Below are 19,979 nucleotides of genomic sequence, written 5' to 3' on the forward strand. Positions count from 1 at the left end.
CGAACAGATGACAGCATTGCCTCTAGCACGCGCACCAACTCTAATACATACATACATACCAGACCGTGCCAACAAACTGCATACCTTCCATACTCCGCTGATACGAACAGATGACAGCATTGCCACTAGCACGCGCACCGACTCTCATACATACATACCAGACCGTGCCAACAAACTGCATACCTTCCATACTCCGCTGATACGAACAGATGACAGCATTGCCACTAGCACGCGCACCAACTCTAATACATACATACATACATACCAGTCCGTGCCAACAAACTGCATACCTTCCATACTCCGCTGATACGAACAGATGACAGCATTGCCTCTAGCACGCGCACCAACTCTCATACATACATACATACCAGTCCGTGCCAACAAACTGCATACCTTCCATACTCCGCTGATACGAACAGATGACAGCACTGCCACTAGCACGCGCACCGCCAGAGCGCCATGACATGCAACGTGGTTAGGGCAAGACGGCAGGCGTTGCGTTTGCGTCCTCCCGGCAGGTGCCCGCAGTCTCTACGCTCGATTCGGCAGGTGTTTCCCTCTGGAAAATAACACAGGCCCCTGCATTTATGGCGTTCGCCTCGACAAGCTGGGGTACGAGCTGGTGCCCCGGATGGCGGATCAGACGGGTATCAGCAGTGGTGCCGCAGCCGCTGCGAGACCTGAGGCTCCTGCAACGCGACTACTCGCTGGTTCCGCCGCCCCGCTATAAGGTCTCACCGTTGGACTTTGTGATCGATCGAACGCGAGTACTCGGATCTGGTTCGTTCGGGACTGTCTATGAGGCAAAGAAAGTCGTCGCCCCAGAGGAGGGACTTGAAGTCGCAGCCAAAACCGTGGCCAAAGAGCGTCTCCAAGGTGTACAACTGGACGATGCGCTCTACTACACAGCAATCGAACGGTACGCAAATGACCAAGTTCGAGCTACCATCGAATCCAATACAGACGCAGCACTCGCCGATCACGTCGCCCGCTACCTCGGATTCGGTGAGCACGCTGGCACCGAATGGTTATTCTTTGAACGCATTCCCGGTTCGACACTGGAAACCTATTTCAACAGCGAGACGGATGACATCGCATTTGCGCTGGCACTCTCGCAAGCGCTCAACATCAATGCCACAGATAGCTCCGAAGATGGCGTCCATATCTTGCGACATCTGGTGCTGCGAGTTGCTTCAGAGGTCCTCGAAACGCTCGTATCATTCACCCGACTTGGTATGGTTCATCGAGATATGAAACCCCTCAACTGGATGATCGATGAACAGCGCCGTTGTCTTCGCGTCCTAGACCTGGGCTCGGCAGCGTTCATCAGTACGCCACGGTACGGTGCGGCAATCGGGTACAATGCACGCTGGGGACCCGCAGACCCGGACTTTGTTCCCCCGGAGCGCTTTCTTGATCCGCGTTTCCCTTACCAATTCGATGTGTACTCGTGTGCATTGAGCCTCTTGCGTATTGCTGTTCCAGGTCTGCGCAAAATCGCTTCTTTCCGAGCGTTTGTGGAGGAATTCCGAATCAGACACCAATCGGACTTGGCACTGTATGCGTCTCGAGTTTTCAACGGTACCGCTTCCTTCATACCGGACAAGTTTGTGACTGGATTGGTTGTACTGAAAGCAGATGATGGACGTTTATTCGAATTCGTTCGCCAGATGCTGCGGGAATCGCCATCGGATCGTTTGTCGCCTGAGGCAGCGCTGGTGACGCTGGCGAAGATCCACGGTGCGATCACTGCCTAGCGTCATTGGCGGGTCACTGCCAATGCGCCTGCAAAGTCGGGGCATCAACCCAGAATACCGAACATGAACCCGATACACGTTCTAGGTATCTTTGTGCGTGTATCGCGCTGGCACAGACGCAGCGAGCGGCATGAGGCAGCGTGTCGGTATTCATGTGGGGCGGTTCGGATGCAGTGCAGTGTGTCCGTCGTCGTCAGGATGTAGCACGGCAATGAGCGCTGCAGAACACATCACCAAAAAAACGTTGTATCGTGTGGGTGTCGCTTGTTCGCTCATAATAATGAATACACAGCTGGATCCGGCGATGGATCTATGTCAGCCGGAATTCGCCTCGCATGTTCTCTGTCTGGGCATGCGTCTTTTGCGAGAAGTTGTGAAGCGTGAACAGGCGCGGGCGCAGGCCACAGGTAGAGGACTGCTGACCATTGACGACAACAGAAACAACAACAACAGCAACGCTGCACGTGAAGATTGTCTATCTGTAGGTCACGCGTTCACAAGCAGGTACCGACGAGGGCCTCGCCGGCGTGCCCTATACCAGCGCATCCAAAAACGAATCCATCGCGGAATTCAACAAAAGCGCCGCTGCACACACCGACGCGTCTGAACTCGCTCTGGCCCAGCTTCATGCAGCTTCGTCACCGAATCGGACCGGAATGCGTTCGCGACGAACCTGGAACAAGTCCGGGCCCGACGTGGAACAGTCCGGGTGTTTGGATTCGTAACGACACCTCCGCAGGTCATCAGTGTGGGATCGCTTCGATCCTGGGAGCCAGCTGCTAGTTTCCAGCAGCAAATAACACTTTGACCGCCTTCGCGTTGCCCGATACCTTCGAACACCTCCGTATCGCTGCCGATGGGTACGTGTTTTCCGTGGATATACCCAATGCACATGACATCATTCGAGACGTTCCGCGAGAAGCAAGCATCGCGCTGGTCGCTAATACGGGCGTGCATGTAGCTGCGGCACACCGGTTCATTCGCCCCCGAGTACGGCATGACACTGCATCCATTGTCGTCGTGAATCAGGTACGCAACCAAAGGGCGAGCAAATCCTCTTTCGCACGTGAAGCGTAGGCTGCATTTCTCAGAGTTGCCAAGCGCATCGCCCGGTAGCGTTCGATGGGTGTCTACTCCAGAAGGCATGCTTCCACGCGGGTTATCCTCGAGTCCATGGGCCACTCCAGGTGCACTGAGGGAGCCGCTTGTGCTGCGGAAGCGCTCTGGTGCTCCGCTGCCTGCTCGACGATTTTATTCTAGGTCCAATCGACACGTACATAGATAGATAGCAACATAGATCCGTAGACAGGGGTGCAGGGATATAAAGGGTGAACCAAGTACTAACGATCCGTAGAGGTTGCGGTATTCGAGGACAACTTGCCCAGCCCAGCACAGCACAGCACAGCACTGAGCGAGAACAGCGGTAACCTCGGGGCACTCGAACCTGCCAAGTACCGCAGCGCGCGCTCCCGCCTTGTCTGCCTGTTTCTGTGTCGCTCTGGATTCCGTGCGAAAGCCGGTTTTCCACAACCGATTTTATCGCATACATTCGCTTCCTCGATACCGCAGGAACTCGTTCAAGGTACCTCGGTCAGGGTGCAGCTCATTAAAAAAGCAGCGATCGTCATCAGGCGCTCAGCGCTTGGAATCGTGCTCCATCTGTACCAGCGCCGAGCCTTCTTGATCGCTCGTGAGAAGCTCCTGCACAAAGGCACGTGCCCGTTGGAACTCCTCTCCGTACGCCTCGGCGGCCGCTTGTTCGGGTATGCGTGCGAGCATCCGCCAAGCGCCTGTGCTGCGACCTCCAGCTTCTCCATGAGCGTCTTTTCCGGGCGCACGTCGACGAGCTGACCCAGTTTCCGCGGACGGCAGCGGTATCTCGGCCTTGGCATCGAGAGCCCCAGCGGTACCTGTCGCCGCCACCGGTCGAAACAATTCCAGAATCTGCTCGGTGTTCATGAGACGCAGCGAAGCGTTCTCCTGGTTCACCACGCTGGTGGCGAGATGCATCTTAAAGCGCTGAATGCTCATGATCTTCTCCTCGATGGTACCGCGGGTAATCAGACGATGCACTGTCACCACGCGCGTCTGACCGATCCGGTGCGCTCGATCCATTGCCTGCAAGTCTACCGTGGGGTTGTAGTCACATTCCACGAAAATGACCGTATCGGCACCGGTGAGGTTCAGCCCGAGACCCCCGACGTGTGTGGTCAGCAAAAGGCAGTCAATCGTCGGGTCACGGTTAAAGCGATGGACGAGATCCTGGCGAATACGCGGATCGACAATGCTCCCGTCCAGTCGAAGGTAACTCACCTGGGGATACCAACGTTGCAAGACGTCTGTCTCGATGATGTCCAGCGTCTCTTTCAGTTGTGCGAATATGAGCGCACGATGCTTCTTTTCTGCGCGCTGAGACGTTGTGTCCCACGTCTGCACGGTAGCGTCGATGATACTGGCGCCAGCACTGCTGGTGTCGTCGCTGGCGATACCGCACTCGTAGAGAAGCTCCCCGAGTGCAAGCATTTTGGGAGCGATGTCGAGGCTGTTCCAGTCTAGTTGGGCTCGATTCAGCTGCTCCTCTACCTGGCGTCGCAGCTCGGGCGCGAGTTCAGATAGGATCAATCGCGGATGCGTACATAGGCGTCGTAGGAACATCAATGCATAAAAAACATGACTCGAACCGGAGAGTCGTTTCGGCGTCAGCGCTGGGACCTGTCCAGCATCCTCGTCGGTGTCGCGGGGCGCTGCTTCCACTTCCGCTGCCGTCGCTGCCAGTGTTGGTGCACGAGTCTCCGCGAGCCACTCCAGCGGAGCAGTCTGCACAAACGAGTCGTAGATGAAGCGCTGTATATCGCTGAGGGCACAGATTCGATCCTGGATGACTTTGGGCGGCAGTTCCTTCATGACGTTTTCCTTCATTCGTCGAAGGATAAACGGGAGAACCTGGCGGTGGAGCGCAGCCAGGGCCCGCTCACCGGCCTCTCGTGCTGCGTCGCTGCACTTGGGATGACGTGCCGCCTGGATAGGCTTGGCATACTGGGCAACAAACGACTGCTCTGTGCCCAGATAGCCGGGCATCAAAAAGTCAAACAAGGCCCACAGTTCCGTTACATTGTTCTGAATCGGTGTTCCCGTCAGAATCAGACGGTGACGGGCGTGCAATCGTCGCACGGCTTGCGACAGTTTCGAGCGAGCGTTCTTGATCATGTGGCCTTCGTCGAGCACCACATAGGCGTAGCGCAGGCTAGCTAGCTTCTCCAGGTCGCTTCGAACGACTTCATAGCTGGTAATCACGAGCGGTGGTCGTTCAGCACCGCGAAGCTGTTGTGCGAGCTCCTGCCGCTGACCGGGCGCGCCAGCGTACACAAGCACCGGCGTCAGGTGCCTTGGGAAGAAACGCAGCACCTCATCATGCCAGTGGTGCATCACACTGGCTGGACAAACGACCAGACTCGGGAGCGGAGTCGTGCCAGCGCTCGCCTCGAGAGCGACCTGCCCATCGTTTTGTGCAGGAGCATCGACACCATCACGATGACCACTCGTGCTACTTCGACTGGAGAGTCGGGCACCAGCTGGGCCGCCCACTAGTCCGCATCGATCAGCAGCCAAGATGCAGAGCGTCATTAGCGTCTTACCGAGACCCATGTCGTCGCAGAGTGCTCCGTGCAGTCCGTAGCGATGGAGAAACGCCAACCAGTTGAGACCCTCTTGCTGATATGTGCGCAATTGAACGTTGTCGCCAATGGGAATGCTCAACCGGAACACTTCGAGAGGCTTTTGCCCGAGAAGCTGGGCGATAAAGTCGCGGGCACTGCTTAGCTGCTGCTGGAGCGCTGGCGACAGCAACTCGTCTGCCGGCAAGGCGCCTTCCAATGGCAACAGACGGACAAGTTCCCCAAAGACCATCGCGGCGAGACTGCGTACACGTTCATCTTGATCTACGAGACGTCCGAGCAGGGGTACCACCAGAAAAGCCGCATAAGGAATGATGCGCTCTCCCAGACTGTGCACGATTTCCGCTAAGAGCGCTATTGCCTGAAAGCGTGCTTCGTAGGTATCGCAGGTCGTGTTTGCGTGCCGGTTCACGGGCACGGCAGGAAGTGGTGCCTCTTCGCCCGGCTCCAGGAGCGGCAGCAGGTGCTGAATGACAGCTTCCATGGCCGGACGCGTGAAGCGACAACATAGAGGTACCAGTGCTCGCGCTCGACGACGAATGAGCGCTGGGAACAGCATCAACAAGCGCGACACCAAGGTGGAGTCCAGGTCATCGGCTACCGCACAGAGCACCAGGTCACATCGTTGGTGTTGCTCGGCTTTGGTCTCGTCGGTATCTGCGCTCGCGGGTGCATTCGGAAGCACAGACTCGACTGATCCGAAAACCTCCTGTTCCATTTGAGGTAGCTCCGTAAACAGGCCTGGTCCGTAGACTCGCGCCAGTGCTGCCAACGCTCGCGAGCACCTCGCTGTGATGAGGTTCTTCACGACCTGATCTCGCGCTTTGCTACCTCTCTTCATGCGTTGCGTCAAGCGAGCGAGATCCATAGCTGCGACCTCCTGAGCGCACTCGACCAGAGAGCATGCGTCATGCGCGTCGAAAAGCGGAACGCCGAAGCCATCGGGCAGCTGTTCCAGCAGGACGCCAAGGAGGATACGGATCCATGGGGTTACACGGCTCGGTAGCTCGGGGAGGTGGCGCACGAGGGCCCCCACAGCTGCCGCTGCAACCAACAGGCGACCGGTATTCTCTGTTTTGCAGCAACGAAGGATCGCGGATCGGACATTCAGACGCATGGCTGTGAGCCGCGCTGCCGCTTCTGGGTCCGTAACCTGCTCCCAAAGATCATCCCTAGTGCATGCCCCGAAAAGCGCTCCAAGATCTGCTGTTCGCGGTGTCTGTTCCGGAGCTAGCGCTGGTACCTGCGCCGGCTGCACCTGTCGCAGAGAACGAATTGTCTGCCAGAAGAGTGGATCCAGTTCAGCGTGCGCTTCCTCGTGCAGCGTATCCGTTGAGCGCTCCAAGAGTGCGAGCTGCGCCTCCACGGCAGTCAACAACCACGCCGGACATGTTTCCAGTGCGCGTCCAGTCAAGGCGAGGAAACGGCGCTGCGTCAATGAGGACGCTGCGGCGAGCGTTGCTAGCCAGCTTGCCAAGCCATGCCGCTCGCCTTCGAGACAGTGCGGGTGCATCCGGATGTAGCACGCGAGCGCTTCTGCGCTTTGAAGCTGCATTTCATAGCCAGCATCGTGACCAGAGGATACGGGTGCCACAGCTGTGCCCGGTAATGACCAATGCATTCGCTGGAAGAGTCGCTCGAGCAGCTTCTGCGCTTCGACCGGGGATCGAGCTTCTGCTGCTGCGCGCAGCAGGAGCACTTCAAGCGGGTGCCGGGAGCAGCCCAGCAATGCTTCTACCGGCTTTGTGCCGTCGACATTGTCAAGAAGAGACTTCTGGGGTACAGCTGCAGGTGTACCCGGCGCTGGCTGGATAATCACACCGGCATGCTGCGAAGCATCTGGGACTTGCTCCTGTGGAGTTTCCCGGTCATTCTCCACAAATGTGCACCGGGTATCGCAGAGCAGATACCAAAATTCGCGCAGCTTTCCACCGATCCCCGCATCAGTACCCGTTTCGAGCAGCCACGCTGCCCATATCGCTGAATAGAGTCCAGCCTCGTCGAGAGTGCGGCGAACTGGCGAAGCCTCGGGCAAGGCGCGCAAACCCTGCATCAGACAACTGAGAGCAGCGCGACGTGTTTCTCCGTTGCGATGACGCAGGAGACGAAACACCCGAGCTGGACCCTCGCCCAGGATCGAGCAAGACGAAGGTCTGGCCCGCAGGAGCGCTTCGATGCAACGAACTAGAGCAGTCACACATGCACTGAGCTCATCAAAGGATCCGAGATTGTCCCAGCAAGCGCCCAAAATCTCTGTAAGATGATTCGTGCTGCGCTCGATATCCAGTCGATGGATCTCTTCGGCAATCAATATGATAACCTCACATGCTGCTGCTATCACGTCATCGTCATCGGATTTCAGCACATCGAGGAGCACCGGCAACGTCTCTGGCAGCCGTTTCGCTCGCAGATCCGCCCGCACTGCAAGTAGATAGCGCATGCCGAGCAAACCGCCGTGCCGTGCCTGCCACTCCTCCTTATATCGGATCAATTCGAGCAAATGAGACTCTAACTGGGCAGCGGTTTCAGCGTCGAGGCCGACAGCCACCGAGCCGAGCGCCATGGAGACAGTTTCTGGCACCGGTGCTACCACTTGATCGGAAGCGTAGTCGCGGAAGCGATCCATAGCCAGGAGCACGTACATGCGAGAAGCAATGTCCTCACGTTCTTCCATCGGTAGCCATTCACGAAAAGCTCTTACCGAGAGCATGTCTCGGGTTGCGACAGCTGCCCCGTGGCGCGTCTCCCAGTCGGGCGAGAGTAGCGAATCCGCCAGGATGCATACCAGTCGGTGAAGCGCTGCATCCAGCGTTACAGTGCCGAGGTCGTTTTCCGTTTCGAGCTCAATAGAACCCGCTTGGACTGAAGTCTTTCTCGATGGGCGGTCAACGTCCTTGTCGCCGTTGTCGTCATCGCCGTCGTTCATATGTTCATGCGAGTCGGTGTGGACGGAGTCCAGAACGTCCGCTTTGAGCGACGTTGGAGCTCGTGGTCGCTTGCATACGTTCGACTGCAGAGGTGCCGTCTTCCGCCGCTGAGGCACCCTCAATGCGTTTTTCGGAGTCGCTTGCTCTGTATTCTGCTTCCGTTCCGCAATATCTGCGAGACTGACGCCAATGTCCAGATCGATTGCGGTGGCAGCCACGCCCCCGAGGAGCTCTCGACGCAGCTCTACCCACTGCTCACGAACGTCGCCTGCCGCGACCATGTACTCGACTCCGCTTGATGAGGAAAACACTGAGCCCGTATCCATGAGGAATTTCGGGTCGAGTTGCCGCAGTGTGAGCAAGTTGTTTAACGCTTCGTCGTTGTCGAGGTTTGCCGGCGCCTGCAAACAGGTCTGCAGCCGTTGGACGACGAGTTTCAACGCCGATCCAGCACATATTCGAGCATCCCATACTTTCGAGTGCAAAACAACCCGCAACAGCTGGTTCAGAACGTGTACGGAGCCAGGATCTATGATGAAAGCTGCATCCGAGGGTTGAGCGTCAACGAGTTCGGCGAGTTGCTGGGCCGCCAGTCGTCGGACGCTCGTACTGGTATCCTTTGCCTCCAGCAGAGCCAGTAGTCCATCAAGCCGACTCTGTTGTTTCTGGAGAAGCATCACACGGAACAAGCCTCAGGCTTGGCTTGCGGCAGTGTTCGGTAGCTTGGAATACGCGTCGTATCCGGTGGTACTGCGTCTCGCACACCGGCGCGCAGGTGTAACGTGCAGTAAACAGGAGTTGTACTGTGCGTCGACTGGTGCGGAGGCTGGGGGCGTCTCTCGGGGAAACCTGCTGAGGCCAGCAAAACTCTGCAGACGTACCCACGCCTGAATAGAATGGAAAGCCTTCTCTGACACTGGAGTACTCGTTATGGTATTGGTCTCTTCGCACTATCATCGACAAAAGGCTTTGCTAGCTTTCCGTGCGACGGCTTACTTTCCTTTTGTCTTACACGGGGCTTTCACGACGTCAGTCTCTTCTGTACCTCAGGATCCGTTCTCAATAGTCGAAGGATGCTAGCGGTAGGACTCACGTCCCGATGTCTCTGCTTGCGGCTGTTGTCGACGCATTTCCTGCCAGGGCCGATGTTGCGACCTACGCTCTGTTATCTATTTTTAGCTTCGCTGCAGAAAGACTCGATGCGCCCCTGGCGGCGTTTACACTTCGCTGCGGGAACATGTACCCGAGTTGTCCAAGCGTGCGCGCCTCATCCCGCTCTGAGCAGCACGCTTCGGCCCATGAAGGCTTGCTCCATCGCACGGTACGGTATGCTCCAGACGCGTACAAAGAATCCGTACCTCAGTTCACCCACCTGTTTCCGCGCCCAGTGCCGTCACGGTCGATCGTTGACTTCGTCTAGGCGAACGCCTCGGCGAGTACCCTGTCCGCTGTACTCGCAAGTGCATGCTGTCGCATTCGATAAAGGATTTGACGAGCGCTGTGTTGTCCATGATGAAACAGGAACCGGAAGCAGAATCCATGCTGGAGTAGAGATCCAGTGCGTACGATCCGTCCACGCTCCATTTGTGCTGATCGGTGGCATACGCTCTATATGAAGCGATGGCTGCAATGGCCAAAGTCCAAATCCATGAAGTTTTTCCATGGAAACAGAAGAGGCGGGAGTCTCAGGGAGCATGCTCCCCGCGTGAAACACACCATGCTGCTGTCGAATCAGGATTCATCGATGGCCTCAAGTAGAGAATCATTGATCTTTCGAAGGCAATCGCTCATTTGAAATGACAAGTTCAGGACACATTCGACAAGAGCTCGTGACCCTCGCATCGTGATTTCATCGAAGCGCTTTGCCCTGAAAAGAGAAGATCGAAGATTTGAAACATACATGATTTGTACAGCCTACTCGTCAGGAACGTGGAAGCGTCCAGGCCTCTACGTATGACTCGGATCACGGGGTCGGTTGCCTACGAGAGCGTGTCCGAAGGCGTCGCGAATTGTCTTGATTCCGTTGACGTAACGAATTCCATCTGCAAAACGTCCAAGAAGGCACCCTTAAAAAATAAAGACTAGCAGCTGTCATGCGACCTATGCATCCGACAGCGCTCATAGCTATGCTTTGAATATCGCTGTTCTGAATATAAAAAACATGACATAAGATCGCAAGGTCCGAGCGACGCACGCAATTCTGTGCGTTAAGTTTATCTTGTAACAGGTGTTTTCGCGAGTCTGACCCCTCAATATCCATCGACGCGTTTGAGTGCACGACGACGACAGCGTGGATGTGTATACACCGACGTATAGACGCTTCTCAGTCTTTCTCGACTGGCCACCTACTACTGGGTTCAAGTTCTCCTTGTGCAATTTAGCCCTGTGAGGCTGCTTCTTAAAGTTGGTTCGCGTCAACCCCGGAGACCTGCTCTCCAGCATCGCACATCTCCTGATATCAAGAGCGGCGTTAAAGTCACGATACAAGAACTCTATGCGATTCTTGCCTCTGATGGAACGCACCAGTGCAGGTAGGCCTCGAACTCGTGCCCCGTTCATTGCCATTTGCTCTTGCGTCAGCGCTCCGTACTTTTCTGTATCCCCAGGGCTCCGCTGACACGTTTTCGTCTCGACCCTCTGAAGTGTGCACCTCTGCTCATGGTGTCTATAGGACATTCGGAACTCATCTGTCGGTATTGTGACGAAACGCTTTGCGCATTCTTTATACGTTCTCGATGTTGGAGCGGGTGTACACCCGTTTTGGGTCATCTAGCGCCCTGCTCCGAATGCGACTGCGGACCTTTAACTCCTGTCCTCCTTCAAGGCGCTCAACGCATTGAAAAAGTCGGCAAATGCTCGCTGCTTCCCGCAGTGTGGATTCGTACGCGGACGAGCCCACCGGAGCTTGGTATACTCTCTTCACAGCGCCTCCCAATGCGCTACGCGAACTTTCGTGAATTCCCGAAAACCTCGACTGTTCGCTCCGCGGCTCGTCGCCTCGCTCATAGCTACCAGGTGCTCTTTCATATCTGCATTCCACGAATCGATTTGCTTCCTTGCATTCATGATTCCCCGATTCTCGATAGTATCTTGCTCTCGAGAACCTCTAAAAGTCGCATGTCTTTCTGACCTTAGTTACCGTCAGTACCATCTGCCGCACGCCTGGGTACTCCGATGGTTACGATATTCGTGTTGCCGGGGTCCGCGCCAACACCCATGTCGTTCTGCGTCGCAGGACCCGCCTCATTCTGTTCTTTATGTGCATTGCCGAGAGCGATATCGAGGACTGACCAGGACGATCCGCCTCCTTGAAGCGCCTAGAGTGTACATTTATTGTTACCCCATCGGTTTCGATCATCCCCATGAATACAGTTTTCTTGCTCTTTTTGAGACGTTTGAAATCGAAGATGCTCTTCCAGTACGTCTCCCGGTTCTCGCCGTTGAACGCCTCCCTGCTTACATCGAGCTCCGGACTGATCTCCTTCATGATGCCGTGAAGGACTCTGGAGTTGATTGAGACAATGCGCGACTTGATCTCGCATATCGGAACGAAGTTGAAGCGCTTCTCCAGAATCGCAGCCTGCCGTCTCTCGGACTCTTGAATTCTTCGCCTATCCAGCTCTTTTTCGGCCTTGCGCTCGATCTCTCGATTCAGAAACACAAGCTATCACAGGACTAGGGTAGTACATCTTTTACCATCTGTTTTCCATATCTGATACCGTTTCTGGTGGAATCGCCAGCCCTAGAACCGCATGCTGCGTTTGAACAGCTCCACGGATCACGGAAGATTCATTCTCTCTCCTGCGTAATTTCTACTTGTCTACAAATTCGATCTCCTGCTCAAGCTGACTATCGTTCGTGATGCCATTGATGAAGTTCCATATCCCTTTGCGAGACAGGCACGAGTAAAGTGCAAAGATGGAGCGTATCGTGAAATGTTCGGGGATCATGATCACGTGGTTCCTCAGGTTCATTAGGTACTTCAACGCTTCGTAGGTGTAAACATTCGAGTTCCGCCCCCCAGATCGAGTGCCTTCGAAGCGGTACTTGGGGCATTTTTCGTGGAGGGCATCCACCAGCTCATTTCTCCTCGACGCTTGCCCTGTCCCAAGCATCACGTACCTTATAAAGGTCTTTTCAAAAAATTCTTCCGGAACCTCGACTGTTCTGATGTCTGCGACATCGCGATACATCTCCCGCACCATACGCATCAGTCCTAAAGAAGGCTTCCAAATACTCATCCAGTAAGACGCGACACGGTTTCTGATGGATTTTCGCAACTTTTGCCTATAAGGATGCTGGGTACGGCGTAGGAGAAAGGCTATCATTACCATCTCGTCGAACTGTCGTCTTTCGAGCAGCTTCTGACGTTGGGCCTCCCCCTTTTGCTTCTTCGTCTTTTCCCGTTGCTATGGTGTCGGAAATGTTTTTCGTTTCTTGCTCTGGCAGCCGGCGACACCGGCCATCCGGGGTCCTTCGGCTCCGTTGCCGTTAATTTCCTTTTTCTATTCTTGAAAGCGATCCCATTTCGACTGCGTCGGCTAAAATCGCGAAAAATCACTTGCACAAACTCGCTTGAGGGTTGAAATACGATTCAGCCGAAAGACTATACTTTGCTGGGGGCTCAACGCAAATACATGTTGTACGTTAGAGCAACCCGCTCAGATGAAGCATCGCGTTTCCCATCAACGGCGTGATACGCGTCGTCTCTCACGCATGCAAGATAGGGAAAAGCGCGTATTGAGCGTGCTGTCTAGAACAAGGAACAGAAACGAACCACCAACTAGCAACGATGTACAAATTTCTTTCCCTCTTTACGATAAACGATAAAAGGGGGAAAGGTTTCCGCATTTTCGAAAGTTTCCTCTCTCGACGGAAGGTCCCGCGAGCCGAACGAGTCTGTCGAGCTTGCGCTCTGTGGGCACCCACCGTTGTCAGGTGCTGGGGCGAGACACGACCGCCTCCTCTGCCATAGAGTTCATTCTGGGAACAGCGGCGGTCATGCTGCAACTGGGCATCGCCCTGGTCGCAGTGGTCGCCTAGAATGTCGCTTCGCGCTGCCGCAGGCAGTAGGTCTATCAGCACAGTTTGCAGGCTCTCAGAACGATTATGAATACCGACTCCGTATCAGGTGCACCGTACATCGGTCCGATGCCCTATGCGATATAGCAGAGCTGTTCTCTATACCGTGCTGCATCGGATTCAGCGGTTTAGGCGCTACTGCGGGCGCTCAGGGCAGGCACTTGGTGCACGATAGATCCTATGAAATAACCAGTATATCCCAGAGGAAGAACAAGTAATGGAACTTGGAGGTAGGGTACAGTTTAATGGACGCGTTCCCGAACCCCATTATCCATCCCCACACTCTGGTACCCAGGTTCAATGGAAACATGGGGTCATCGGAAAGACCAGATCGTATGGAGTCCATCGGTGCAGGGTGGTGGTGGCGACGCTGCTGCCGCTGCCGTTCTTTGTGCGATCTGTGGATAGCATGCAACGAAAAACGCCGCCGCCCTCAGGCAGCACGGCATCTGAAAGCAGCACCAGGAACGGTTCAAAGCCTATAGTCTTATTGTTCACGTGGAAGGCGTAATCTTGAACTGTAACGCTGTTGCCAAACTGAAACACAGAGACAATGAACAGTTCACACGGAGACGCTATCGTTGACGAGGAAGCAGGCATGACTGCCGAGCACCTCAGTGAACACGTGAACGGGGACACGTACGTACCCTTTGACCCGCTCAAGTCCCATGTAGACGATGAGTTCTCCGAGTTTAGCATGGATGCAGGGCACGGCTCTTTCTTTGAAGGCCAACCATCCGAATCTAAAACCGCGGAGGACTCGCTTGTTCAGCAGCAAACCGTGTCCATGAACTGGCACGACTTGTGCTTGTCGGTCCGACTCAAAACAGGTGGCCCATTTAAACGCTCGAAGGAAACCGTGGTGAAGCCCATTCTCAAAGGCATAACTGGTTACGTGCGACCGGGTCAAATGCTCGCCATTATGGGGGGCAGTGGTGCGGGTAAGTCCACGCTTTTAGCCATGCTCGGGGGTCGTGTTCCTGTGGGTGAGTACGAAATCAGCGGTGAGCTACGTGTCAACGGGCACGAACGCGACGTCAACATGTTTCGCCGCTACACAGGATTTGTCGAGCAGGACGACCGCATGTTTGCTGACCTCACCGTACGTGAACAGATCGAGTTTAGTGCGCAGTGTCGTTTGCCAGCCTCGATGCCCACCGAGAAGAAGATGCGGCGCGTGGAGCAGGTGATCACTGAGCTGGGCCTTGCCAAGGCCGCCGACACCCCCATCGGGAACGCTGTACAGCGAGGTGTCAGTGGCGGTGAACGCAAGCGCGTGAACATCGGTATAGAATTGGTGACGAACCCGCCACTACTGCTGCTGGATGAGCCGACCACCGGCCTGGACTCGTTCCAGGCACAGGCGGTGATGCTCACGATGTTGCGGCTAGCGAAACGCGGGCGTACGATCATTGCAACCATTCATCAACCACGTTCGCAGATCTTCCAGATGTTTGATTACCTGTTGCTGCTAAGCGAGGGTCATCAAATCTACTTTGGTCCGGCGAAAGATATGGTGCCGTATTTCGCGGCGCTCAAGTATCCATGTCCGGCCTACTTTAACCCAGCGGACTTTGCACTGGATTTGATCTCTCTGAATGCGCGCTCCAAGACACTGGAGAAGCAGACACGGGCACGAATCAGTTACCTAGCCAATCGCTTCCTCGAACACAAGTCGGAGGCCTCGCTGCCGTTGGATGATCCGTTGGGCGCCACCGGTGACCTGCATACCAAAGTAACGCGTAAGGGCGTGTCGCTCTTCTCGTCCGAAGGCGAACCGAACTACGCTGAACCGTGGCCGGTACAGTTTGGGCTCCTGGTGAAGCGCTCCTTCAAACTCATGGTGCGCGAAAAGGGCACGAACTTTGCGCGCTTCTTTCAGACGATCATCTTTTCAGTCGTTTTGGGTTTGATCTGGTTGAACACTGGACGCAATTCCTCTGACTTTAACGCTGTACCCGGTGTTCTTTTCTTCCTGCTTATCAATCAATCTTTCGGGGCGTCGTTCGGCGTTGTTTTCTTGTTCCCGCTTGAGCGGGGTATTGTCTTGCGAGAGCGCACATCGCGTTTCTATCGCGTAAGTGCTTACTTCCTCGCCAAGAGCGTCGCCGAGCTTCCCCGATTGGTGGTGCTCGCTGTTCTTTTCTCTTGCATCACGTACTGGATGGTAGGCTTGCAACCGCACCCGTCCTCTTTCTTCATCTTCGTTGCACTTGTGCTGTTGACGACCCACACCGCGGAATCACTGACCCTTATGGCTAGCGCCTCAGCGAGTAGCCCGCAAACAGCAGCGGCAATCGCTCCGGTACTGATCGTGCTGTCGCTGCTTTTCGGCGGCTTCTTTATCGGCCCTAACGTGATTCCCGTGTGGTTGCGATGGCTTCGTTTTGTGTCGTTTATCTACTATGGATTCGCGGCTGTCATGGACAATGAATTCGGGTACATTCCGCGTTCGAATACCAATAATCCACTGGTCACGTACAACATCAATTCATTTGGTATCGGCGGAAACATCGGTTTTCTAATCATGCTTGATGTAGCGTATCGCGCAATCGCCTTTGTGTTCCTGCTCTATAACAAGCCGCGATTCCAGAAAAGCATCTGAACGGAGGCGTTGCAGAAGTGCGACTGAGTCGATGCTCCGAACGGCAATCAGTGCCAGGCGACATCATTTCTGGGCTCGGGGAGCTAGCGCCTATGGAATCAATGGCTTCGGTATAGTCTGGTGTGCATAGAATGGTATCGCGACACCAGTGATGCAAGCTGCTCGCATAGACTCGAACGCTGCGTTTCTAGCTTGCGTCGTTCCCCGGAATGCATTCGTCGTCTGGCATTGCCAACGACGAACGCGTTTTATCGAGTCCTCTCTTGAATCCGAATCCGTGGCATGCACGCGGGTCTAGACCTAGTGTTCGGGGTCAGGCATACGAACGGCGGTATCAAGGCTTCAAGAAGCTGATGCGGGCTGGATTCACACCTGCACGCGTCGCTTCCGCGGGGGCATCATCAGGGCTGTGAAGAAACAAACAGCCTCTCGGAATGCATCAATTGTACGCTGCCTCGAGCTGCTGCTTCGTCCTGTCTCTGTCGAGACTAGTGCGGGATCCGCATCGAGCAGCCGATACTTGTATACGTCATAGCTTGTACGGACCGTTTTGCAGCTCATCGTCAGGGGAATCGAGCCCGTATGGATTGTTGTTTGTGGTATTAGTGTGCTGGACTGCCTCCACGCAGCTGGGTACCGAGCGGGCATCAGTTGATGCGCTCCGAGGCGAGCGATATATACGGTGCAGGCCGGGCACGGTGGAGAAGCGTTATCGATGCGGCGTTTCCCTTGAGCCCTGTTTCCATGTGTGTGTGAGTGATTTTGGACGTGTATGTTTTCTAAAAGCAAGTCTCATCAATCGCGCACTGTCGTGCGCATCTCCGTAAGCACATTCTGTTTCTCGCACGACGTTGTTCGCGTCGGTTACCACCAAGGCATGAACGACACTTCAAAACGAGCATCTCTAACGCGACACTTCTAAATCACACAAACGAAATTCAAAGCGCGAGCAGTACAACTCATGCAACAGTGCCCTTCACACATGGCAACTGGGCGTGACGGTGGTGCGGAGCAGACGTCACCGGCTTCATCACCGCCTTGTACCGCTCTGCGTCGTCGTCGCTTTCAATGTCTACGCTCCGAACATCAGAGCACGAACGAAAGCGTTCTGCGCACGCTGCTCCCACTGCAGTCGCTTGGGGAACTTGAGGCGTCCGTGCCGCAACCCGCGGACTATGTGGTTTACAAGGGATTCCGGTACGCCCGGCCCTACGTTCACGCCTATCAAGCGTACTGTAAAGCGCGTTGGATCGGGCTTCGACCCTGCGACGCGCTCGCGGCCGAGTTCCCGTACCTACCCGCGTCATACTGGCGGGAAGCGCAACGCACCGGTCGACTGCTCCTTAACGATCGTCCGGTTCCAACTGACTGTGTCCTAAGCGGACACGGTGTTGAGCGTCTTACCCATATCGTGCACCGACACGAGTTGCCCGTCGTGTACACCGAGCGGATTCCGGTGCTGTACGAGGACGCGCATCTGCTAGTCGTCGATAAACCTGCATCCATTCCGGTCCATCCGGGCGGTCACTACCACCGTAACGCACTACAGCAGTTGTTGCGCATGCAACGGCATCTCGAGCGCTTCGCTTCGCCAGCGCTACCATGCGAGACTGCAGAATGCACGACATTCGCATCGACCGCACCGGGCGACTTGTCTGCAGCATTGGGTGCGGCCGGAGCGTGCTCCCCGGTGGCAATGTCAACGACCGTGTATGACGCGTCGACAGCGGCAATAGAGACACCAAGCGCGAATGCATTGCAGCATGCACCAACAACAACAACAACAACAGCAGCAGCAGCAGCAGCAGCAGCAGCAGCAGCAGCAAAGCGAACAACACAACCGCTGTGGATACTCAATGCCGAGGAACATAGAAAGCACGAGCCGCAAGTCGTATCGCCGGATACCTCGAAACCGGAGACGCTGCATGTGATCCATCGCCTCGACAAGGAGACATCCGGCGTCGTTCTGTTCGCCAAAAACAAAGATACTGCTCGAAGGTTTTCCATCGAATTACAAAAGCAGAGTACAGATGTCGGTGTCGGGAAGAGTGAAAGCAGCGCCCCGTTGAACCTGCGCAAGCTTTATCTTGCTCAAGTAGAAGGTATCTGGAGCAGCTCGGACGTGATCGAAGAAGCGCCAGTACCGGAAGTTACATCCAAGGCAGCGACTCTGTCTATGACAGACACGAAACACCTCGTCCAAGCCCTATTCCACTCATTCGAGGAGCAACGCAGAACGAGGGAACAAGCCGATCAGGTGCAAGGCGCGCCCCGACCGTACCACACCAGTGCACGTCTCGTACCAGACGCGGATAGTGATTTGATATCTGCACCGAACGCATTGACTCCACTGAAACCGGCGACAACTGGTGACCAGACGCGTACACGAGCGCACAGCGAGGCTGCGCCTTTGGATATCCTAGGCGTATCGAGAAAGCGGGCCCGAAACAGTGACGAGGTCCAGGCCTTGGTCCAGGCAGCTGTTCGCAGTCCAGACGCGTGGCGGTGTCTCGAAGCTGTCGCCGAGACGCGCGGCGTTCACGTCATCCGCAACGACAAGGACAATGCATCTGATCTCGTGCATCGCGCAACAAGAGTGCCAGCGACGACGACGACGACGACGACGATACCCCCCGATGCCAATGCACCGAACGCCGAATCCGGTGCAGTGACGTGCCCGGCGCTGCGCACTTTGTTTCGAGTACGCCCTGGTCCAGTTGCCTGCGACATCGATGGCGAAGCGCATGCGGTGCAGGAAACGAGCGCGCTTGACGTGGCAGCTAGCGATACCCCCATCGCCGCTGGAGGAGAAGCGGGCGCAACGCCGCCGTTGCAGTACAGCGCGAAGCGTGACATCAGTGCTGGGTCCATGGAGATGGTCGCCAGCCTCCAGCAGCGCATCATCCCCTTGAAATATCCGTGGATAGTGTGCCGTCAACGACTGCTCTACGACCGCCGTGCAAATTGCACCAAGGTTGATGCCGACCGCGGCAAACACGCTGAAACCTGGTTCCGACCGCTCGCCTACGACGCAGAGCAGCGTCGCACGCTCGTGGCCTGCATTCCCGTCACCGGACGGACGCATCAGATACGAGTCCATTTGGAGTCCATGGGTTATCCGATTTGCGGCGACGGCCTCTATGGCGGCGCATGGAGTAGCTCGCCACTACCTTTCGCTTCTGCCCATGAACCAGCGATACCCGAGAATGATCCTCGAACAATGCTAGACGCGCTGCCGTTCCAGATACACGGTGCTGCATCGAATCCTGCTGTCGATACCGCCCAGAGTCTGGCTCGAGTCGAGTCAGAGTTCTCGTTGCGCGACGATGCCCAGGGAGCAGCGAACGGGAACACGGAAGCGCTCGATTTTGAATCGACACCTGTCGATGCCGATATCGCTGGCCTAGCGCCCAAGGCTCCCGCACCGTCCCTCGTTGCGCGCTGTCGCGAAGCGTCTTGCACGGCTGTCACGGGAACGTCAACCCGCGCTTGCATGCGGCAACCGTCATCGGAGACGCACCACTCGACAGCATCCTGTCGCGTTTTCCGCATTGGATCGCTAGCGGCAGAGCAGAGCCCTCGCTGCGCTCCCGAAGACGATGCGGCAAGCATGGGTTGCGTAATCTGTCCTGCACTGGCGGCGATTCCAAATGCCCTTCCAGAGTGCATTCATCTGCATGCGTTTTGCTACGGAACGTTCATAGCGCCGTTGCCGCAGTGGGCCATGGTGTACGGACCAGCATTGCGCCGGCACCAAGATGGAGAAGGCACATCCGAACTCGCCGGGTCTAGTGCACTGAGCGACGCATCCCCATGACATGTGACCCCAATGGGCTCCGCTACGAGCACAAGGCATGCACCAAGCCCCGGTTTCATGGATACCGTGCAGCATTCGTTCTAGAGCGCGCAATCAAACGCCGTCATGATGCCGTTC

General features: G+C 55.8%; 4 protein-coding genes and 1 non-coding gene across 5 annotated transcripts, besides 1 other annotated feature; 4 read left to right on the top strand and 1 right to left on the bottom strand.

Annotated features, from left to right (window-relative positions):
• Nucleotides 1-587: 587 nt before the first annotated feature.
• On the top strand, nt 588-1,757 carry CYME_CMS463C (similar to serine/threonine protein kinase; the record flags this gene model as incomplete). The annotated part of the gene is made up of 1 exon (XM_005538992.1): nt 588-1,757. The coding sequence occupies one exon, from the start codon at nt 588-590 to the stop codon at nt 1,755-1,757; it is 1,170 nt and encodes a 389-aa protein (XP_005539049.1).
• Nucleotides 1,758-3,392: 1,635 nt separating this feature from the next.
• Nucleotides 3,393-9,035, bottom strand: CYME_CMS464C (TBP-associated factor 172, similar to SWI2/SNF2 family; the record flags this gene model as incomplete). The annotated part of the gene is made up of 1 exon (XM_005538993.1): nt 3,393-9,035. One exon carries the CDS (start codon nt 9,033-9,035, stop codon nt 3,393-3,395), a length of 5,643 nt encoding a protein of 1,880 aa, XP_005539050.1.
• On the top strand, nt 8,616-10,736 carry CYME_CMS465T. Its single transcript, XR_002461681.1, has one exon. It is a non-coding gene; the product is annotated as a hypothetical transcript (transcript).
• Nucleotides 10,737-10,919: 183 nt separating this feature from the next.
• Nucleotides 10,920-13,496: a sequence feature (repetitive element).
• A 497-nt stretch (nt 13,497-13,993) lies between these two features.
• On the top strand, nt 13,994-16,045 carry CYME_CMS467C (ATP-binding cassette, sub-family G, member 2; the record flags this gene model as incomplete). Its single annotated transcript, XM_005538994.1, has 1 exon — nt 13,994-16,045. One exon carries the CDS (start codon nt 13,994-13,996, stop codon nt 16,043-16,045), a length of 2,052 nt encoding a protein of 683 aa, XP_005539051.1.
• Nucleotides 16,046-17,006: 961 nt separating this feature from the next.
• CYME_CMS468C (similar to DRAP deaminase involved in riboflavin biosynthesis) lies at nt 17,007-19,862 on the top strand (the record flags this gene model as incomplete). The annotated part of the gene is made up of 1 exon (XM_005538995.1): nt 17,007-19,862. One exon carries the CDS (start codon nt 17,007-17,009, stop codon nt 19,860-19,862), a length of 2,856 nt encoding a protein of 951 aa, XP_005539052.1.
• Between the last annotated feature and the right edge of the window lie 117 nt (nt 19,863-19,979).

Source organism: Cyanidioschyzon merolae, chromosome 19 (genome assembly GCF_000091205.1).
Source record: "Cyanidioschyzon merolae strain 10D DNA, chromosome 19, complete genome".
Taxonomy (NCBI): Eukaryota; Rhodophyta; class Bangiophyceae; order Cyanidiales; family Cyanidiaceae; genus Cyanidioschyzon; species Cyanidioschyzon merolae.